This window comes from Vicugna pacos, chromosome 14 (genome assembly GCF_048564905.1).
Source record: "Vicugna pacos chromosome 14, VicPac4, whole genome shotgun sequence".
NCBI lineage: Eukaryota > Metazoa > Chordata > Mammalia > Artiodactyla > Camelidae > Vicugna > Vicugna pacos.
This window is the reverse complement of record NC_133000.1, coordinates 13,480,059-13,500,369: the sequence shown is the minus strand read 5'-3', so window position 1 is coordinate 13,500,369 and position 20,311 is coordinate 13,480,059. Positions and strand designations below refer to the sequence as shown.

At 40.3% G+C, this 20,311-nt stretch overlaps 1 protein-coding gene across 7 annotated transcripts in view; it reads left to right on the top strand.

Moving 5' to 3' along the window:
* The window catches only part of WDFY2 (WD repeat and FYVE domain containing 2), a 235,604-nt gene that overhangs the window by 159,540 nt on the left and 55,753 nt on the right, over window positions 1–20,311 (top strand). For all 7 annotated transcript variants that reach the window (XR_012079966.1, XM_072976193.1, XM_072976194.1 and 4 more), the window contains one exon: window positions 1,787–1,860. Coding sequence is in view for 6 of the 7 variants with exons in the window: in XM_072976193.1 (XP_072832294.1) it covers window positions 1,787–1,860 (74 nt within the window). In the remaining variant the exon portion in view is untranslated. The remainder of the gene's footprint in view (window positions 1–1,786; window positions 1,861–20,311) is intronic.

Genomic DNA, 20,311 nt, shown 5'->3' with positions numbered 1-20,311 from the left:
AAGTAATTTTGTGACTCGAACACAAGAACTGTGTTGTTTTTCCATTTTTATGTGAGTGCATACTTTATATAGTTATCATCAGTGTATTTTTTTCTTTTCCTTTTTTCAGCTAACATGATAGTTTTCCATGAAATCATTAAATTTTAATCCTGCACACATGTTATAGGATTATGAGATCTGGCACCTTAGCATCTGTGTAGAAATTTTGCCAGCATAGTTTATAAGGCCAAAGGCGAGTAAGACTGGCTTTCTTCGGGCAGTGCATTAAATATCACTTGATTGCTTTTTTTCCAGCAGTGTTCTTTTGGAAATCTAGTTTATTTATTTATTTTGGGGGGTTGGAGAGATGACTAGGTTTATTTACTTATTATTATTTTTTTACTAGAGGTACTGGGTACTGAACCCAGGACCTTGTACACGCTAAGCGTCCGCTCTACCGCTGAGCTGTATGTACCCTCCCCCTATTGGAAATCTAGTTTAAATTTGCGGCTAAACCAAAAGAAGATGTTCTGCTTTACTGGTGGAAGTTGGTGGTGGTGGTCGGAGGAGGGGTTCTATTTTCTAATATCACAATTGAAAATTAGAAAAAAGTACTTTATGCAGTTTAGAAGATTTGTTGTTGTTCAGGACCCTTTTATAGAGGATGAAAAAATTGTTACCAAGTAATGTGTTTATGAAGTGGCTCTGTTAGTAGAACTTGCAGTTTATAGTTCAAAGATAATCTAAGCTGGGTATTTGAAAATAGGACTGTGTGTATGAATTGTCTTTGAACGTTCACCAACTTTTTTTTTTCCTGGGTGACCTTGGGTAAGACATCTAATCATAACTGAGAGAAGTAAGAATGAAATATTTGATGCTGATTGTGATTATGATGGTGGGTAGTTCATGACCTACAGGGCGACAGTGAGAATGCGGGGAGAAATTTAAAAATTACATTGGGCTCTTTAGAACACTATTTCAGTATAGAATAAGTTGCTAGAAGGCCCCCATTCTTACGAGCAAGCATAGGTAGAGAAGACTGGGAACTGGAATTTGACTGTTCAGCAAGCACTTTTTGGCCACACGTGGCTTCCAAGCATGTTTCCCTCAGGCTTGTAATGGTCAGGTAGCAGTCAGTCCTGCAGAACAGGGAGGCCCTGTCCAGGACTGGGCAGACTGACTCACCTGATTTCTTTCCTCTGGAGCCTGGCCGTGTGTCAAGTTGGCTCTCTTTTAGATTGAGACAAATCCTCCTTCTTTTTCCAACTGGCAGCCTCCAGCATATCCCTTGAATTACTGAGAGTGAAAGACTTCTGTTAGTCTATACGCCCCAAATCGCTTTTTTTGAATAAAAAAAGTGTATTTCTATACTTGGGGATGGGAGAATAGGGGATGATAAGATCTTCCTTTTGTTTCCCTAGTTCAGAAAAGGGGTTATTTCCATTAAGGATGTGGTCTGTGTAGAAGAGGGAGATTGGTGACAGAAGGATTCCATAGCACAAAATATTGTTAATCTAGTGAAGCAAATTTAGACTTGATCCTGACAGAACAGCCGAGACCACGCCCCTTGGAACTTGTCCAGTTTGAGAATGTCTTATTTGTTCCATTCATTAAAAGGGTAACTGAAAAACTAGGGGTTGATTGTAAAATCACTGTTTTTATTTTTTGGCAAGTGGGAGTTAAATGAACAGTTTTTCAGGAAATAGTGGGAAAAAGAAATAGCCATACACTTTTAGCTAGTTAGTCACTCCTGAATCCATGAGAATCATCGTTTTGTTAATTTCATCAACATGTTCATTTCTTTCAGCTCCATGTTCATGCATGTCTTTTAACCCGGAAACAAGAAGACTGTCCATAGGTCTAGACAATGGTACAATCTCAGTAAGTACATGTAAATAAGATTTCCAGTTGAAATACTTCCCTTCCTGTGGAGTATGTATATGTATATTGTGATGAGAATTCTTTATTAGTCTTTTTTTTTTTCAAATTAACAAGTTGATTTTCTTGCTAAGTAAAGTGGAAATTGCAGTGCAGCAAATAAATGATGGTGAGGGGCAGGGAGAGCTGTCATCAGCCTCAACTTAAATGCTGACAAGATTTAGCTTGACTTACACGTACACAGTGGCTGGAATAGGGGTGTCACAAGGCCATCGAGTGTACTACATGAATGTGTGTGTTAGCGAGAGCAAGCCCTAATCAGATGTTTAACCATGGCGTCATCTGCTTCCCCACACAAGTGACAGAACGCAAGGGAAATGTCTCTTCTGGACCCGCATGTCTGCTCTTGTCTTTGATACTTGATGTTGCCCTCCTTCCTCTTTCTCCTGCTCCTCGCTGTCTTCTTAACTCCCTCTAGCATGAGAGTAGAATTCTGTAAATTCATATGAGTTTGTTAAGCAAGCACAGAATCTCGACTGTCAGGTAGATCCACATAAATATTAGACCCTTGGGTTATAGATCTTGAGGGAACTGAGGTGATCAGAGATTGGAATTTCAGGGGTTTTCATGTATTTATGTTCAACTAGCATATTAACTAATAAGGAGGTTGATGTGGTAAATACTCCATTTTGGTAAATTACCCAGTATCGCCTTTAGTCGTGGGCAACAGAGGCCCTGCTCTGGCACTCGGGAATTAGAGGACTCTCCTCTGGCCACACCTTTCCACAGGATGCAGATCTGAGGGGCCAAGAGCATGTGCCCAGCCTAAGCCCTCACTTCACCCACCCTCATGCTCTGGGCTCCCAGCTCTGGAATTTCCTTCCTGAAAACAGCTTAGGGCCTGCTTCTAGGGCCTACATGGGCCTTATCCCTAGGCATGTCCTGAGGAGGATAAAACTGGAAAATGTACCCATAGCCTGGAGGGTGGCCAAGGGGCAGTGGTTTGAGGTGGGTAGGATGTCCACACAGGAGCTCAAGGCCCATCAAGGTGTCCCTGGTACTGGGGAATAGGGAGAGAGGGGTGTGGCCTGGCCCTTCCATGTCACCATGCTGTGCTCTGGAACTTGAAGGAGTCTAAAAATTCTAAATTTGTACCTGTACCTCCAGGTGGTTGAAGGTATATTTGTTGAGATTGGAGGTAGAGACCATATTTAATAGTTTAACTTGGTGTATCACTTCTAAATATTTAGACACATGGAATATGGGTCTCCATTGTAGCCTTGACCTGACCCCTCTGAGGGGTCTGAAGAGGTGGGCCTGACATGTTCCATTTGCTCAGTAGTCAAAACATTCATTTGGTGATCTTTATGGAAATTTTAACAATATCGTTACGTATAGATCAGCCCTTTGACAAATATTTATGGAATTCCTAGAAGCTCCAATGCATTCAGGAGGCCTGTAAACCCTGTTCCTTAGGAGGACAGAAGAGAAGGTCATGATACAGAACTCTGTCTACTTGAAGGAGAACCGTTTTTAACAAGTAGAATGCATGTAGGAAAAATTTATTTTTAAAAGTGAAAGGGAGGTAATTGGATTGTTCAATGAACTGCAGTTTCATTACAAAGGAAAAATCGGAAAAGATGAGCTGAGATCATGTATTGCCCAGGAGTTCACACATAGTGTGTATAATACTCACTGTCCGCGAAAAGACTTAATGTGTATAAAGCACATAGGTGATTCTTTGCATTTTTGAAATCAGTATAGGTGGTTAAATGGGTCCTGATGAACTTGAAGGCAGACCAGGTGAACAAAGTAAGTTCTGGAGAGTTCTGGCTATTTATTGTATATAAGAGGAGAAGCCATCTTAGCCATTGTGCCTTTAGTAAATGAAACTGCCAGGCAATCGAAACATAAACCAGGGACTGGACTGAGATGCTTCTCTAGGTGTGTCAGCAGGTGTCGAGATACCCAGTCTTACCTTACCCGATCTTCTGAAAAAGATTAAGGACCTGGCTTGTATGAAATAATTTCCTTAAAAATACCTCTTTTCTGTTGCTGAAGATGAATTGTTTACCCTACCTGTTCTCATCTGAAGAATTGTAAAGAGCTCTGAGTTAGGGAACGATACAGTGAGAGAACAGCGTGTTGAAGGTTCAGAATTCTCATCCATCACTGCGATAACAGCTTCTTCATTGAAAATGCTTCCGCGGAGTCTCAGCTGCTTGATAGTTTACTATCTGGACATGAGAAATCCTATTCAGAGGCTATACATTTCTGTTCCCTGAAGATAGCAAATAAATTTTTAAAGAAATTTTAAAACAAAGGAAGGAGGAAATCAGAAAGTAAATCCTTACTTCATTTTATTTTACTGAATAAAAGAGATTTAAGAGGCAGTTAACCTTATGTAACTGAATAGTGCATTAAAGCTGAAGTAGAGATAACAAGTATAGACCATTCTTTCAAAAATTTGGTCATGAAAGGAAGGAGAGAGGCGGGTAAGTGCTAGAACAAGATGTGATCGTAGACAAGCAGCAAGAGGATCCAAAACGATTTGGAGAAATTAGTTTTGGGAAAGAATGAGGGAGATTTTTAAGATAGGAGGGAAAGACTGAGACAGTTTTGAAATGGAAGAGAGGAATGGCCTTTTATTTTTCCCATGAAGTAGCAAGTTAGATCATCTACTGAGAGAAGCAAAAATGGGGTGAAGGTACATTTTCATATCTATAACTTTTGTTCTTTCTGATCATATAGCCCAGAACCCCCTTCCGCCATGTTGGTCTACAGTCACAGTTCTCTCTCCAGGTCTTATTCAAATGTTATCTTCATTCTCTCTCTCTCTCTCTCTATTTTATTTTTTTTTTGGAGGGGTTGGAGGGGAACAGGTGGTTCCTGAGGCCTCCCAATTAAAATTAATCACACACAGTACTCAGTAGGTTAGTTATATCATATTGCTTCTTTAAGTTGTTTTGTAAAAAGTTTTCAAGTCTGTCTCCTCCATTAAAGTGTTGAGTGTTGAGGACCTGGCCAGTCTTTTATTCATCTCCTCTCCCAGTGGATCTTAGTTAGTGTGGTTCCTTGTACAAATTAGGGACTCTGAATAATTTGTCAAGTAAGTTGTTGACTAAACTGTAATCACTATTATTATTAATATGGCTGTTTATAAGTACCTGCTTAAATTCTGAGATAGTTTATTTATACAATTCTATTGCTACTCAACATGTTTTTCACAATGAAATTAACTTCCATAGAGGAAGAAGTTATGCCAATTATTTAATTCATCTCGAGTTTGAGTTTTCAGAAATGTCTTCTGTTTTAATGTTGAAAGAAGTCAGATTGTGCTAACTGCTATTCATGCTGAAATAGGACTTAACTTTTTCTATCATAATGTCTCATGTATTCTCGCCAACCAACAAATACATAAATATCAACTGTGTGCAAAAGATTATGCTCAGTTCTAACGTGGTTTCTGGTCTCAAAGAGCTTACCATTCAATTGGGGTAAAATGAAAGATGAAGTTATGAAATAAGTAACACAAAGTTAAAAAAAATACCAGCAAAAGTAGCAGTACACTGGTGAGTGTGGTGTTAGCAAGGCAATGAGGTCAGGAGAGGGTGGGAGAGAATGGTCTGGGGCAGCTCCATGGAGACTGGATGTGAGCTAGGATTTGATAGCTACAGATGGGAAGGTAAGTTATTTCAGACAAAGTGAATGGCACTGGGGAAAAAAATGCTCATCTTTATAAATATATTTTTTCTTCTTCATCAAAACTGATTGGGAGCCAAAATTTTTATTAAATCTTGCCAAGATAAATGCATAGTCACTGAAAATTTTTTGAACAAGGCCCCAAAATGATAAAATCTCTATTCTCTGAAGATTAATTTCATATGTGTGTTATGGAAAGTTTGATTGGGGTGAGAAGGAAAGGTTGTTCTGTATAATGGTTAGCATTCAGGATAGTGATTGTTGTATAAAAGTAAGTGATATTGACCATGTATGGATTTGTTGTTGCTATTTTCATAGCTCTTGTGGTTATTATATTCTTTTAGTTCACACAGGTTTTCCAAGGGGATGAAAAAGAAAAGAGAATAAACATTTATTGAGCATCTACTATATACCAGGCATTCTGCTTTGCATACATCCCCTCATTCTAGCTTCACAATAATTCTGTGTTGTAGATGGTATTACTCACATTTTTCAGATAAGGAGATTAAGGCTGGGAGAGTTCTCTTGCTTCCCCGGCTTACTTAGCCAGGAAGCAGCTCCCAGCAGAGTTAAGGACTCTGTCTTTGTGCCTTGAAGCCTGGGCTTTCTCTTCACCCCACCCCTGGCCAGGAGCCACTCCTGCCTCTGTTAAAGACTTTCCATCGTGCCTTCTCCCCAGTAGGCGATTATATCTCTGTGCTTCCAGGTACCCTGGGCATGTTGCCTCACTTGTTTATGGGTCTGTCTCCTTCAGTAGACTGTCCACTGCCTGAAGACAGAAACCATGTCTGCTTCAGGGTTGTGTCCTGGACCACTCTGGATGCTTTGTAGAAGGTCTTTTGAATGAAGGAGAGAAGGCATTTCAGTTCCTGTCATCAGGATGCTATAACCAGAGTTGGGCACAACCAGCAGGATAAAATTACTCTCAACAGCTGACGCAATATGAATGTATCATGTGTTTAAGTGACTGGTTTGTGTTTAAATGACATAGAAAAATCTAATGTCCGTACTATGCTTCCTGAAATTCATAAACGTAGATACATTAAGCATGCAACTAAGAAATCTAAGTAGAAATATGATGTGTTCCTGAAAGATTGGGCCCTAAAATATGCTGTCAGAAAGTCTTCATTGCCTCTTTTTCCGCTAAGTCTAGAAATCTGATGGAAATTTGGGGTTATTGAAGGAATATGCCTTTTCACATCATTTATCATTCAGAGATTCATATTTTGCAATTAAATTAACAGCTTTATGAGAATATCACTCTACTTTCTTCCGTTTCACCAGTGCTCTTCCTTAGATGGTGTGTTCTAAAATTGCTTCACACGATGGAATTCAGAATGGTGCATGTCTTGGTGGAATCTCATAAATAGGGAGTCTGTATCACAGGTCCCTTTCAATTCTGATCACTCCTTATTCAGGCAACGAGTTCTTGTAAGGGGGAAGCAAAAAGTGTCCCCCTTCCAGAAGGCCTGCAACTTCAAGAGAGAGGCATGTAGTGTCTGTAAGAGAGGATATTACCTTTTTAAATAAAAGGAGAGGTTACCTCTTTGAAAATATAATTCTTAGCACCTACTAGAAGGAAATCCAAGAATCATCAGAGCTGATTTTATCGCCTGTAACCAGGATCTTGAATTCCAAGTGTCTGATTATATTCAGAAGGTCTGAGATATTGGAGTATTTGTCACAGTCCTTGTCTATTACCATGAGAGCAAGGTGAGTCATTACCAGCTGCAGATTGGCAATACCTGGTGTATTACTTTCCTAAGGTGCCATAACAAAGCACTACAAATTGGGCGGCTTAAAACAACAGAACTTGTTCTCTCTCAGTTCTGGGGGCTCTAAGTCCAAAGTCAAGGTGTAGGTAGAGCTGGGCTTCTTGTGGAGGTTCTAGGGGAGAATCCTTCTCTGCCTTTTCATGGCTTCTGGTAGCTACTGGACATCCTTGTCTTGTAGATACATTGCTCCAGTTCCTGCTTTCATCTTCACATTGTCTCTGGGTCTTCACATGGCCATCTTATAAACCATTGGATGAAGCGCTCACCGTAATCCAGTATGACCACATTTTAACTAATTACATCTGCAGAGACCTTAGTTTCAAATAAAGTCACATTCTGTGGTTCCAGGTGGACATGAATTTTGGAAGGACGCTATTCAACTCAGTACACCTGATAATACTGTATCCACAGAATTTCCCCAGCAATGTTCTAACAGTTGGTTAGGAAACAACTTTGTGAATGTATAAAATGATGCCTTCAGGAAGAGGTATCCAAAGATATTAAAAGAGGATGATTCAGCATCCCCTTGGAGGACATAAGAAAAGATTGGAATTAAAAAGGACCTTAATTCTATCTAATGCCATCTTCCCCTGGATTTAGTGATGTTTGTTAGATAAGTCGCTTGTCAAGATACTGGTGACTGAGCTAGGACTTCCTTGATCCCTGGACTAATCTTCTTATCATACCAGGCCAATTTCTTCACACAACTAGGACACCCAGATGCAAGGAAATGCCCTAAGATGGTCACTAACAAATTGGAAGCTTGTGTTATTCTATGCATCTAGCCATCACTAAAGACTTTTTTTTTTAAAGAATTTGAGCATTTAATGTAACAATGTCTTGGATGAGTTGTTTATTACTGTGGATTATAATGAGTCTACAGGGACTGAACCCAAATGGTGAGGTCACCATCTGCAGTGATGAGAAGTAACCTATGAATAAAGCACTTGATCTGTGCCCAGTTGGGTGTACGTATAGTCAGGCCACTCCTGCTGGAGGGAAAGTCCTCTGAAAACCTTCACCTTGATCGCCTCAGAGACATCAGCACCACAGTCGACTCCCACTTATCAATCATCATGGTGCATTCCAAGTTTTGTACTTACAGAAGAATTGGTATTGCTTCTGGAATTTCCCTGCCCTCCAGGATTTCTGGTGTGATACCAGACATGAATAATATCCTAGTCATGAGGTCAACAGAGGCTGGATTTGAAGAAAATTTCAAGAGGTCCTGTGTTCAGAGAAATGTAGACCTGGAATCTACAGGACCTTCTTTTAAACCCTTACACAACCTCACTATTTTCACTGGCTTATGATTCTCTCATTCTTCTGTGGCTTCTACCGCAAAAGACCATCATTTCAGAGTCATTTCCTCATTCTATGGCCCTAGACTTTCTAGTGTGAGAAGTTCCTTTTATAGACTGTTAGGTAGTCATTCTTTTCAGAGCTTGTGTTAATAAGTTATAATAAACTTAAATATGTATGTATTTATATATAAATATTAAATATACATATATGTATATATCTTTTTTCCCTGCTTGGCAGAACAAGAGTCTTAGGGTACTGACATGCCAGTTGCTTACTATTTCTTCATACAGCATAATTCACTGAAGGTGATTTTTGTCAAAGAAAACATTTGCTGTTGTTGTGGGAGTTATTGTACCTTCAGTGTTTGTGTGGGTCACAGATCTTCTTAGAATCTCTCAAGGACAAGCCTGTCTCTTCTAGTTATGTCATTGTATAGGTTACCCTGTTGTCTTTTGTTCAGTACCTACATGTTTTCTAAAAACTTGGTCAAATAGTACAGAATGCCTGCACTGAGAGCATTCTTTGTTTCCCAGATTATTTTGTGGCACCTCCATTACAATTATGAATATTTGAAGGCCCTCTTGATCCCGCTTTTAGACCGATTCTGTAACACGAATACCCATAGGAGTGCCCAGATTGCCCTGAATTTTAAATTGGATGCTAAGGAGATCAGTAGAGTATGTGGTGGATTGAAATCATTTATACAATATCTCTAAGAAGTATCTGCCACAAATAAATGGCTTTATTAGGGACATTGTATTACCATTTTAGAAGGCAGTCATCCATATCTTGGCCACATCAAGCAGTGTATCTATGGTTCAGAAAGGCAATGGCTGGGAATTGATGATGTATTATGTTCCAAGTTACTTTCCTTTTGTCTTATTCCTTAATAATCTCTCCCTCCCCCCTGGATCGTTCACATTGGCATTTAAACACACTCAAATTTCTTTTCATTAAAAACAAGGATGAAAACATCAAAACTCTTCCCTGTTCACCTAATGGTCTCTCTGTCTTCTCTCCTTATTATCAAACATCTCAAAAGAATTGTCTGTAGTCACTTTCTACATTTTCTCACTTCCCTTCTTCTCAGCCGCTGCGGACTGGCCTCTAGCCCCATCAGTGTCTCCACACAGTTCTGGCCGTGCTTACGAAAGATCTCCTTGTGCATCTGTGCAACTGACACTCTAAGTCCACATCACATTTGACCTCCCAGCAGCATTTCCTCTGCTGTTTCTTCCTGAAATAGTCTCTTTATGTGCATCTGCTGGTTTTCCTCCATTTCTCTGGCTGCTTTGTCTGTTTCCATCACAGGATGTCCTCAGACCAGCTTTGGATTGGTGTTGGAGTTGCTCAACATTCGTCCTCCTGGGCCCACCTCCAATTGCCCTCTCTATGGGCAGCCTTTCCTGTGTCATGGCTGCATTTGCTGCCCATGTGACCATAAATCTCAACTTTTACTCTCTATCCAGACCTTTCTCTGAGATTCCAGCTTCCTTCTTAAGGGTTTCTATTGACTATCTCAAAGGAACCTCAGATTCACCATGTCTAAAATCAGACCCCTAGTTCCTCCCCACACACCTGATCTTTCTCAGTGTCTCCTATTTTAGTGACTGTAACCACCGTCCGTCCTGTTTCACAAGCTATAGCTCTTTGGAGTTACAAAAGTGACTCCTCTTCCCTCAACTCTACCTAGTTTATTCTTTATGGATTTTTGCCTCCTAAATACCTCTCAGCTCCCACCCCTCTCCATTGTCATTACCGTCACCACCATCACCACCATCACCACCATCTCCGCGATCACCATCCTTCTCCATCATCTCCTCCTTGGAGCTCCTCCTTGGTCATCCCATATCTGCTCTGCCCCCTCCAGTCTGTTTTCCATACTGAAGCAAAAAGGATCTTTTCAAAACATACGTTTTATCTTGACATATCCTCTGCCAAACCTCTCTCGGGCTTCCCCTTGCTATCAGGACACAGGCCAATAGAATTCTTCCCACTGCCTGTGCGACCCCACGGGGTCCAGCCCTGCCCTCTGCAGCCGCACTTTCCATCAGCCTGAGCGGCCACTTACAGCTCTCTATGCCCTCCTTCCACAGGGCCACTGCCTTGAGTATGCTTCCTTCCTCTTTTCACCTGTTTATGTCTCCTCCTCCAGATCCCATTTTAATTTTCCTTTCCTTGGAGAAGTCTTCCCTGATCTTCCCATGGTTCATGTCCCTGGATTATAAGTGTTCACAGCACCGAGTGCCCCTCCTGTAACAGGTGTCTCAGTTGCCCTTTTATGCTCATTCGTGTGATTTTTGATTAATGCACGTATTCAGCACAAGCTCTACAAGGCAGCGGCTATGTCCACTTGTCTCTGTTGCATTCCTGACACCCAGTGCCCACAAATTGTAAGTGCTCTGTATATTTGTATAGAATGAATTAATGAGTGAGTAAATAAATCAATATAGTCTATCAAGTTGACGATATAGAGAGGTTAAGAGTGCAGGCTCTGGAATCAGACTGCCTGCTTCCGATCTCAGCTTCACCTGCACACATTGTGTCTCCCCGGGCAGTTTGCTTTCCTCTCTATGCCTCAGTTTGCTTATCTGTAAAATAGGGATAATAATTATATCCATGTTACAGGGTTGTAGCGAGGATTATCTGACATGATATGCAGAAAGCTCTTAAGACAGTGCCTGGATGTATCTAGTGCTCCATAAATGGTAGCCCTCATTAACATCACTAGCACTGTCTTCAGTTGGTAGGAACCAGGAAGCCTTGGTTAAAAATCAATGTCACGTAACAAGGTCCTACTGTATAGCACAGGAAACTATATTCAATATCTTGTAGTAACCTATAATGAAAAAGAATATGAAAATGACATGTATGTATATGTATGACTGAAACATTATGCTGTACACCAGAAACTGACACAACATTGTAAACTGACTATATGTCAATGAAAATTAAAAATTTTTAAATTTTAAAAAGTCAATGTCATGCGGGTTTAGCAGGCTGGTTCTAAGGGGAGGCAATGTCTTAGTGGTGGCACACTGCTTAGGATGATTCAATTTACTTCTGGTCCATTTTCCATCTTTGCTGCATCATTACAGCAATTCGCTGGGGATATGCAAAACACCGGCTATCAAATACTTTTTTTCTTCTGCAAAAATGTTTATTATTCAAGTTATTACTATTCATCACCCTCAGGAAAAGGTTGAGCTCCGAGAGGTGACTGAAGAGTAGAGAGGATGGAGCAGATTCTCATCACAAGAGTCACTCTTCCTCCCAAGGACTGAAAGACACAAGAGTCACTCTTCCTCCCAAGGACTGAAAGACTTACCAGCCATCAAGGGTGATTCCACTTTCTGTCTGTTTGGGAATCTGGACTTTCTAGGCCAGAATGTCCAGAAAACTATCTGTGGTCCTGCAAATTTTTTTTCAACAGTAGGAATCAGTCTTGTAGCACAAATCATTTATTAACCATTTCCATCTCTACACGTGAGAATAATAGTCTCTGTGTGCATAAATATGTTGCTAGTTTTTGAGTTCATCTTTTAAACATACTGTAGAGCCCGACCACAATTCTCATGTCACTGTCATTTAGCGCCAAGGTTCAGAGTCCAGAGGGGCCAATGTGGCCTTTCCACGTCAATCAGCTTTGAAGGCATTCCTCCCAGAGTACCTTGACAGCAGCAGAGTCATGAAAGATACCCCATAAAGAGCCGTCTGACATTTATTCTTTTGCTATAAAGCTTGAGAACTCACGAGAGCCAGTGCGTGTGAAGGAAGCAGTTATTCTTTTATAGCCCCTATGGTGGCTGGGTTGCCATCACCTGGTGCTACTTCACCTACACGAGACAGTCTTGAAGACAGGCTGCCCTCTTGCCGGCTAGAGGCTTATTATGTTAGCAGAGAAGGGGGATGGCGGTCGGTGTGCCCTGGTCCCTCGGGCGCAGTGCTGGTGTTCCCCATGGGCTTGTGTTTCTTTGTTTCATTGTGGTTAGATGCTACTGACTCAGGGTGGTGGTGACCCAGAAGCATTTTTGTTTCCAAAGTGAGTGCCCCCCCTGTTTATTTACTGCTCCTCCAGCAGGACACCTTGAACGTAGGCTCCATAATCCACGCATCTCCAGTTCCGCCTCCTTGCAGATGGAAGAATAACTCTTCTCTCAGTTACCAGCGAACGTTACACTTTTATAAATACTCATTTGGTGTAGGAAGAAAGCGATCAGTATTAGACCATAAGCTCACTGAAGCAAACTACGCAGTTGACCATGTGGACCATATGGGCACACGAGAACAGCACAGTTTTTCCATTGGCTGCAGTCGCTCAGGTCCAACTGCTTTCCTGGTCTGGAGAGAGGTCAGAACATTAGGGTAGACTGTCTGTCATGGATGGGAGAGAAAGTCATGGTAGGTAATTGGCGGGGTGTTTTAAATTTAGTAAACCCTGAGCTCTCCCCACATACCCCCCCAGCCCACAGGCAGAGCCTGCGTTGATGCTCCCCGGGGTTCTGCCCCATGCTGCACGTTCTTCCTGGTGGTCTTCTCCTGCAGCTTAAGTGTCCTGCACCTGCAGTTCTCAAGGCTACAGCGCATTCTGTCCTCCTGAACCTAAACTCAGACTCGAGCTGCTTAGTTGGCCTTCCTACCTGAGAGTCTCCAGGACACCTCTGATTTAGCACATTCTAAGTAGAAATAATTCTCTTTCCCCGACATTGCTTTATCTCCTTATTCCTTCAGTAAATGGCATCACCGAGTAGCCCCATCCAGAAATGGGAGTTACGATAAATCTGCATTTCCCCTCAAACCTCAAAGCCATCAGGGCCCTGGCCCAACTGATGACCTCAGCCTCCAGACTCTCCTCTTTTGTCCCTTCCTGCAAGGTAGATCTCTGACTCACGCAGCATTTGCTTGGATTGTTGCAATAAGCTCCAGACTGGCCCTCCTGTCTCTTGTCGCTGGGAGCCTCTGCTGCTCTGCCATCAAATGTCCACAATTCTGCTGTGATTTGGCCACTCCCCTGGGTATAAACTGTCAATAATTTCCAGAAAGATGAAGTTCAGATTCCTTTCTCACTTTGTCAGCCTCATCTAACACAACCCTCCTACTCAGATACCAGACTCATTGCTCGCCCATGGACATGGCGTTACCTCGCTAAAAAAGAGGTGGTACCCTGTGCTGACCTCCTGCTTCCCCGCTGAGAAACTCCTCTCCTACCTATAAGAATTAGCCTATCAGCCTATCAGTATCTTGTAATAACCTGTAATGGAAAAGAATTAGAAAAAGAATATGTGTGTGTGTGTGTGTGTGTGTGTGTGTGTGTGTGTGTATAAACTCAATCACTTTGCTGTACACCTGAAACTAATGCAACATTGTAAATCAACTATACTTTAATGAAAAAAAAAAAAGAATTGGCTTAAAGCCCCAAACTCATTCTTCTGAGAAGTTTGCCCTACCCCCAGGGCACTGTGAAAAGGACCTTCTGAAGAGTTCTCATAGCACTTAGTTCAAATTTCTACTTCAGAATTTATGTGATAGTTACTAGTTTACATGGAGGCTTCATCTATATGATTGTATATTAAGTAAGATAGCACGTATATAGCTGCTGACAGTGTCTGGCACGTTTCATAAGGGCTGACTGCCTTGTGTCCTTGACCTCCAGTAGCCCCAGTAGCTTGAAGGCAGGAGCTGTGATCTTGCCTGGCCTGTTCCAATCCCGAGTAGAGAGTTTGCACACATTGGAACCTCAGAAATAGTTTTCAAGTGAATAAAACCCAACTAGTTTAGTCTATTTTATCTGTTCTATCTGTTCGTGATTTCATCCAGAAGTTCTTTCTCCTTTTACTTTCACTTTTTTTTGATTTCTCTTTTTTTAAACATTTTTTATTGAGTTATAATCATTTTACAATGTTGTGTCAAATTCCAGTGTAGAGCACAATTTTTCAGTTATACATGAACATATATATATTCATTGTCACATTTTTTTTCTCTGTGAGCTACCATAAGATCTTGTATATATTTCCCTGTGCTATACAGTATAATCTTGTTTATCTGTTCTACAATTTTGAAATCCCAGTCTATCCCTTCCCACCCTCCGCCCCCTTGGCAATCACAAGTTTGTATTCTATGTCTATGAGTCTGCTTCTGTTTTGTTTGTTTGTTTGTTTGTTTAGATTACACATATGAGCAATCTCATATGGTATTTTTCTTTCTCTTTCTGACTTACTTCACTTAGAATGACAGTCTCCAGGAGCACCCATGTTGCTGCAAATGGCGTTATATTGTCGGTTTTTATGGCTGAATAGTATTCATTGTATAAATATACCACATCTTCTTTATCCAGTCATCTGCTGATGGACATTTGGGCTGTTTCCATGTCTTGGCTATTGTAAATAGTGCTGCTATGAACATTGGGGTGCAGGTGTCATTTTGGAGTAGGGTTCCTTCTGGATATATACCCAGGAACGGGATTCCTAAAGAGAAAAGCAAAGAGTGAGTTACAAGGGAACCCCCATAAGGCTCTCAGCTGATTTCTCTACACAAACACTACAGGCCATTTTCACTCTTACAGTCTGCTCATCCTTACCGAAGCCCTGGTCTCCTACCAGCTCTCTGATACGGAGGAAGCCATTGTAGAGCTTATTCAGAGTCATTAACACATTAACTTCTTATAGCAGGGACAGAAGTCCTGGTGGTTGAGGTCTGAACTTGGCTCCCAGAAAGATCTGCATCTGAATTCCAGCCCTACCAGCTTTTAGCTGAATAATGATGGACGAGTTGGTTAACTTCAGTAAGCCTCAATTTATTCACTGTAGACTGGGAATAATAACATGTTCTTTGTGGGATTATTGTGGGGATTACATGAGGTCATTTATATAGAGGCTTCAGGAACTGGTAATCATTTTTATAGCAGAAGTTCTGTTCAGAATTCTGAATAGACTTTTTGATAAGGTTAATAATTTTATCTGAAATTAAAGAGTATTATTTTTATGCAACTATTTGTCATCTCAGGTTAAAGATAATATTTGAAAAGTCATAATTTTTAAACCAGTTTATTTCTTGTGAGCACCATTTTTGGCTAGTACAAATTTTGTATGTAGTTTTTTTCCAGTTTTATTGAGAAATAATTGTCATATGTCACTCCATAAGTTTAAGGCGCATACAGCATGATGGTTTGATTTACATATATTGTGAAATGATTGCTACAGTAGATTCTGCTAACATCCTTCATCTTATGTAAATACAATAAAAAGGAAAGAAAGAAGAAAAGAAAAAAGAAAAAAAATTCTTGTAATGAGACTCTTAAAATTAACTCTCCTGTATATCAAACAGCCATCATTACCTGGAAGTAATGTTTGCTTTCTACTTTTGCTCATCAGTTACTACCTGCATATTTATCGGTTTAAATAATATTCAGTTCTGAAAATTCGTGAATTTAAATCTAGAAAAAGATAATTTAACATTTTAGCACAAAAACCATGGTTAGAAACAGTTAATATTAAAAAGCAACACATTATTGTGTTTTCCGACTGACCTAGGAAGTAAAACATTGATTAGTCCTAAGATGTGAGTTAAAAGTTATACTGTTCCATTTTTTGGCATTGATTACAAAAAGTAATAGCTTAGCAATTCGGCTCTCTTCCTTTTTTCTTTTGTTATTTGACCTTCTGGTAATTGTACATACTTGGATCGAAACCTCCTCTGGGTAGCGTTGAACCCCAAATGGAGAAATCTCGTTCCTGCTTCCAAGTCTACTATTGATTAATAAATCATTTAATCCTTTTCTAGTATTTTCTCTAAATGAAAACATAAACTATGTGTCATATTTATATTCTGTGGCCATCAATGAAATGTTGATGATGAAATGATATACTTTATGATACGTTTGTATAGCACTATAGTATTATTTTCACATATTTCAAAATTATATAAATAGCTACTATATATAAATTAATATATTACTTAAGATAACATTTTAATGCTTTCATTCAGTTCTTTTAACAAGTATATGTTGAGCAGCTACCACGTGCCAGGGTGTGGTCTAGATGCTTGAGATACATGTCCATGAACTCTCCCCTCTCCTCAATAAAAAATCCCTCTCTCTGTTTATGTTGCATTTAGTAAACAGGAAATATACTCATTCATATATGTTAGAAGGTAATAGGTGCTATGGGGAAAATAGAGCAGAGTGAGGGGGATTGGGATTGTGAGAGTAGGGCAGAGGAGACAGACTGCAATTTTTAAAAATTGAGAAGGCCACATTGAGAAGGTGTCATTTGAGCACAGGACTTGAAGTTTGGGGTAACAAGTCACACTAATACCTGGGAAAACAGAGGCACAGACAGTGTCAAGGCCTTGAACCACGAGTGTTTATAATATTAGTACAATTAAAATCTTGACTTTAAAAAAGCAAGTGATTATTCCTTTATAAATATTTCTTGATTACCCCTTCTACATGGCATAATGGGAAAAATGCAAGATATATGGGAGATACCATTTTAAGATGACAAAAACTGCATTCCTTTCAAACTTAAAATCTGTAAGGAAAGATAAAATAATCTGATCTTAAGATAGCTCTAACTTTATGCAGATTGTGATCGATATCATAAAAGAGCTTATAGAGTCTCTTGAACTTCATCAGAGAAAAGATCTGTTCTGCCTGGGGTGATCATACTAATGCAGACCATTAACCTTGCCCCACAGTAGGTTTGAAAAGTGCTAGAGACTGGGGAAAGGAAACAGCTTCCTGGGAAAGGAGAGACTAGGGCAAGGGCTAGTAGTGAGGGTGTTTAGTCCACTGTCAAGGACAAATGTAGTTTAATTGGAAATGCATTGGAAAGGGCATGGGTTCAAGAAGGATGGTAAGGATCTGATGATTAAATGTGTAGGAGAAATTGAGTGGAGAGAAAGGTAGTTGGCAAAGATAATGCTTGTTCTGAGCCAGGGTCCATCATTGCTGCTGTCTCTGACCAGCCTGTGTCCTGACTGGTCAGTGTCCATGGCATACCACTTGGTCCTGTTTCCAGGTGTCAGATTTGGGAAACAGGGATGATGGTGGAGGCATTAGTGATACTTTGTGCTTATCTTCCCTTCGTGTCTGTTGTAGTGTACTGTCATCTAGATTCTCTGAAGAGTGGAGTGATTTCAGAATTTGCACTGTAGTATTTTCCTTTGCTCATAGAAATTCAATGAGACATTCACCTCTAGATTAAAAAAAGTCAAGCGACAGACCCAAGTTTCCGGCCAAGGTTGTGCAACCAAGGAAGCCTATGACCTTGGATAAGTCCCTTAGTATCTCTGGACTTGAGTTTCTCTATCTAAAGAATGAGTCATTGTGCTAGGAGCCCTTGCAGACTCTAAAATTCCCAGAAATCCAAAACTTGACAACCAAAGATCCAAACTTCTTTCACCAGCTGCTTTCATAAGTGGAAACAGTAGTCATCAGCCTTGGCTATCGGGCTAAATTCCATGACATCAGCTATAAGCAGTTTTCAGTTTCAGAAGGCAGCTCTTTTGTTCAGAACAATTTTGTCAGAAGTTTGGAGCTTTTTTTGTTTAAAAAATAAGTATTAGCAACTAGGCTTTATGTAAACTAATGTTTCATGTAATTTGCTATTAATATTACAGCAGAATTTTTAATCTGTATGGATGTTATTTACAGCATTCAATTTCTTTCACTCTCTGTGAAGGGTAACGGGCGCATGGACTACTTCGATGACTTCCTTTGTGTGATACATCAGTGTTCTAGCTTCAGATCTTGGCCTTGAGCAGGATATTCTTCATTTACTGAATAACTTCCAAGAGCATTTGTCTTCAAGATTCTGAAATTTGCCAGAAGCGGTCTCAGAAGTGCTTGCATTCAAACTTGTGTATCTTTTTTCTTTTACCCTCTCCCTCCCATCTTCTTGGGAGAGATATTATTAAAAAAACCAACTGCATCTAGTTACCTGCATTTATTGCTGGGGAATTGGGGATGGGAAAGCACAAAAACGTGTTACTGTTGATGTAAAGAAATGTGATGACAGGTAAGCAGTTAAGCACCAGGCAAACCTAGAAAGGGGGCAGCTAGACCTGCGTTTATGGGTGAAAAGACTTTGAACCTTTATGTGTTTTGTATGTAAACCTGTATTTGAAGGAAAATTTATCGAGAGAATTTGGAAACCTGAATTTGTTTCTTTGTAGGTGATATTTTGAATTTAGAGAGACTAACAGCTGCTGTTGTTACACAAATCCCAATTATCTTTTCTCTTGCTTCCAAGTAATGTGACATGTTAGTCTTCTTGGAAATGTGACTAAGGGCTTCTTACAAAGTTTAGAGCTGATGCTGGGGGTTTGCAGCTGAAGCATTCCTTCTCTCCACTTCTTAAAATGCATGTAGTCAGAAAAGATTGAGGTCATTAGGCATTTGAGAGGAGGGGAAAAGGCTCCTACCAGTTCCTGGGTGGAGAGAATATCCCATCGTTTGGTAGACAGCGAAACCTCTTTTCATAATTTAAAAACAAACAAGAATAATTCTTTCAACTCCCCAGGCAGATTAGCAGAATCTAAAATGAAGATTAATCAAAACCAAAAGTCAAGTTAGTCACTGAACTAGTGGTCCTCAAACTATGGTCCGTTAGGGCAAAGCTATTTTCATAAGAAGATGAAGATGTTGTTTGCCTTTTTAGTTTTCATTTTCTAACAAGTGTGCAGACTGAATGCAGAAGCAGAGATGAAGCTCCACCTCTCTTCTACTAATGAGATTTGCAAAAATGGAAAACAGTGCCACTCTTTTCACTTAATTTTTTGTTTTGCACAAGGTAGCTATTTTCATAAAGAATGTTATCTATGTTAACATGTAATAAATGTATTATTGTTAATTTAATGAATTAATAGTTTACAGTTTTTTCAGTTTTAATTTCTAATATAATAAATGTAAATAGATCCAACCCATGGGGTCCTCAATAGTTTTTAAGAATAGAGGGAACTAGAAACCCAAAAGTTTGAGAACTGCTGGTTTAAACAAAAAGAGGCTCAAATTCCAGGTCACTGATTGCTAGAGTGGAGACAGCCTTAAGTAAGAGCACGAGAATCTTCAAGGATCTTTCTTAGTGTCATCTTTATGGGATTTGAATTTTTTTATCTTGTGCAGAAGGGAAAAATAAGGCACATATTGACAGCAAGGTCAGAGAGAGAACAAGGCATATTGGTAGAAAGAGGCCAAATGAAAGCTCAGTGGGTAAGATACTGGCTCCTCCTGTCCTCATTCCACAGAGTTGTGACCTCCTAGAGTGGATACTTGGCCCAAAGACTGGCCAGCGGTCTTTATTGGCTGGCTAGGATCTTAGTGAGAAACAATATTTAAGTTGGTCAGATTCCTACCTTGAACTTGAACCTGGATGCACTACGAGAGCGAGCCAGTGGGTGAAGGTGAGAACTGTCACATTGTAGAGAGGGGCCCAAGGGGTTTTGATGGCTCCGTGCAAATCCAATTGGGAAGGACCCAAAGCTGAGCTGTCAGAAGGGATTGGTTGGTTGAGAAAGGATAGTAGATTGCTCTTGGAGAAAAAACAGAGAGAGGCCCCGAGCCTGCAAGAGAGACAGAGGGTGGCAGGTGTGGCTTCCGTGGCCAGTGCTCTCCCATTATGGCCTCTAATTCTTTACAGTGAGTCCTCTCTTCTTTACTGGGTTGAGTTTTCAGC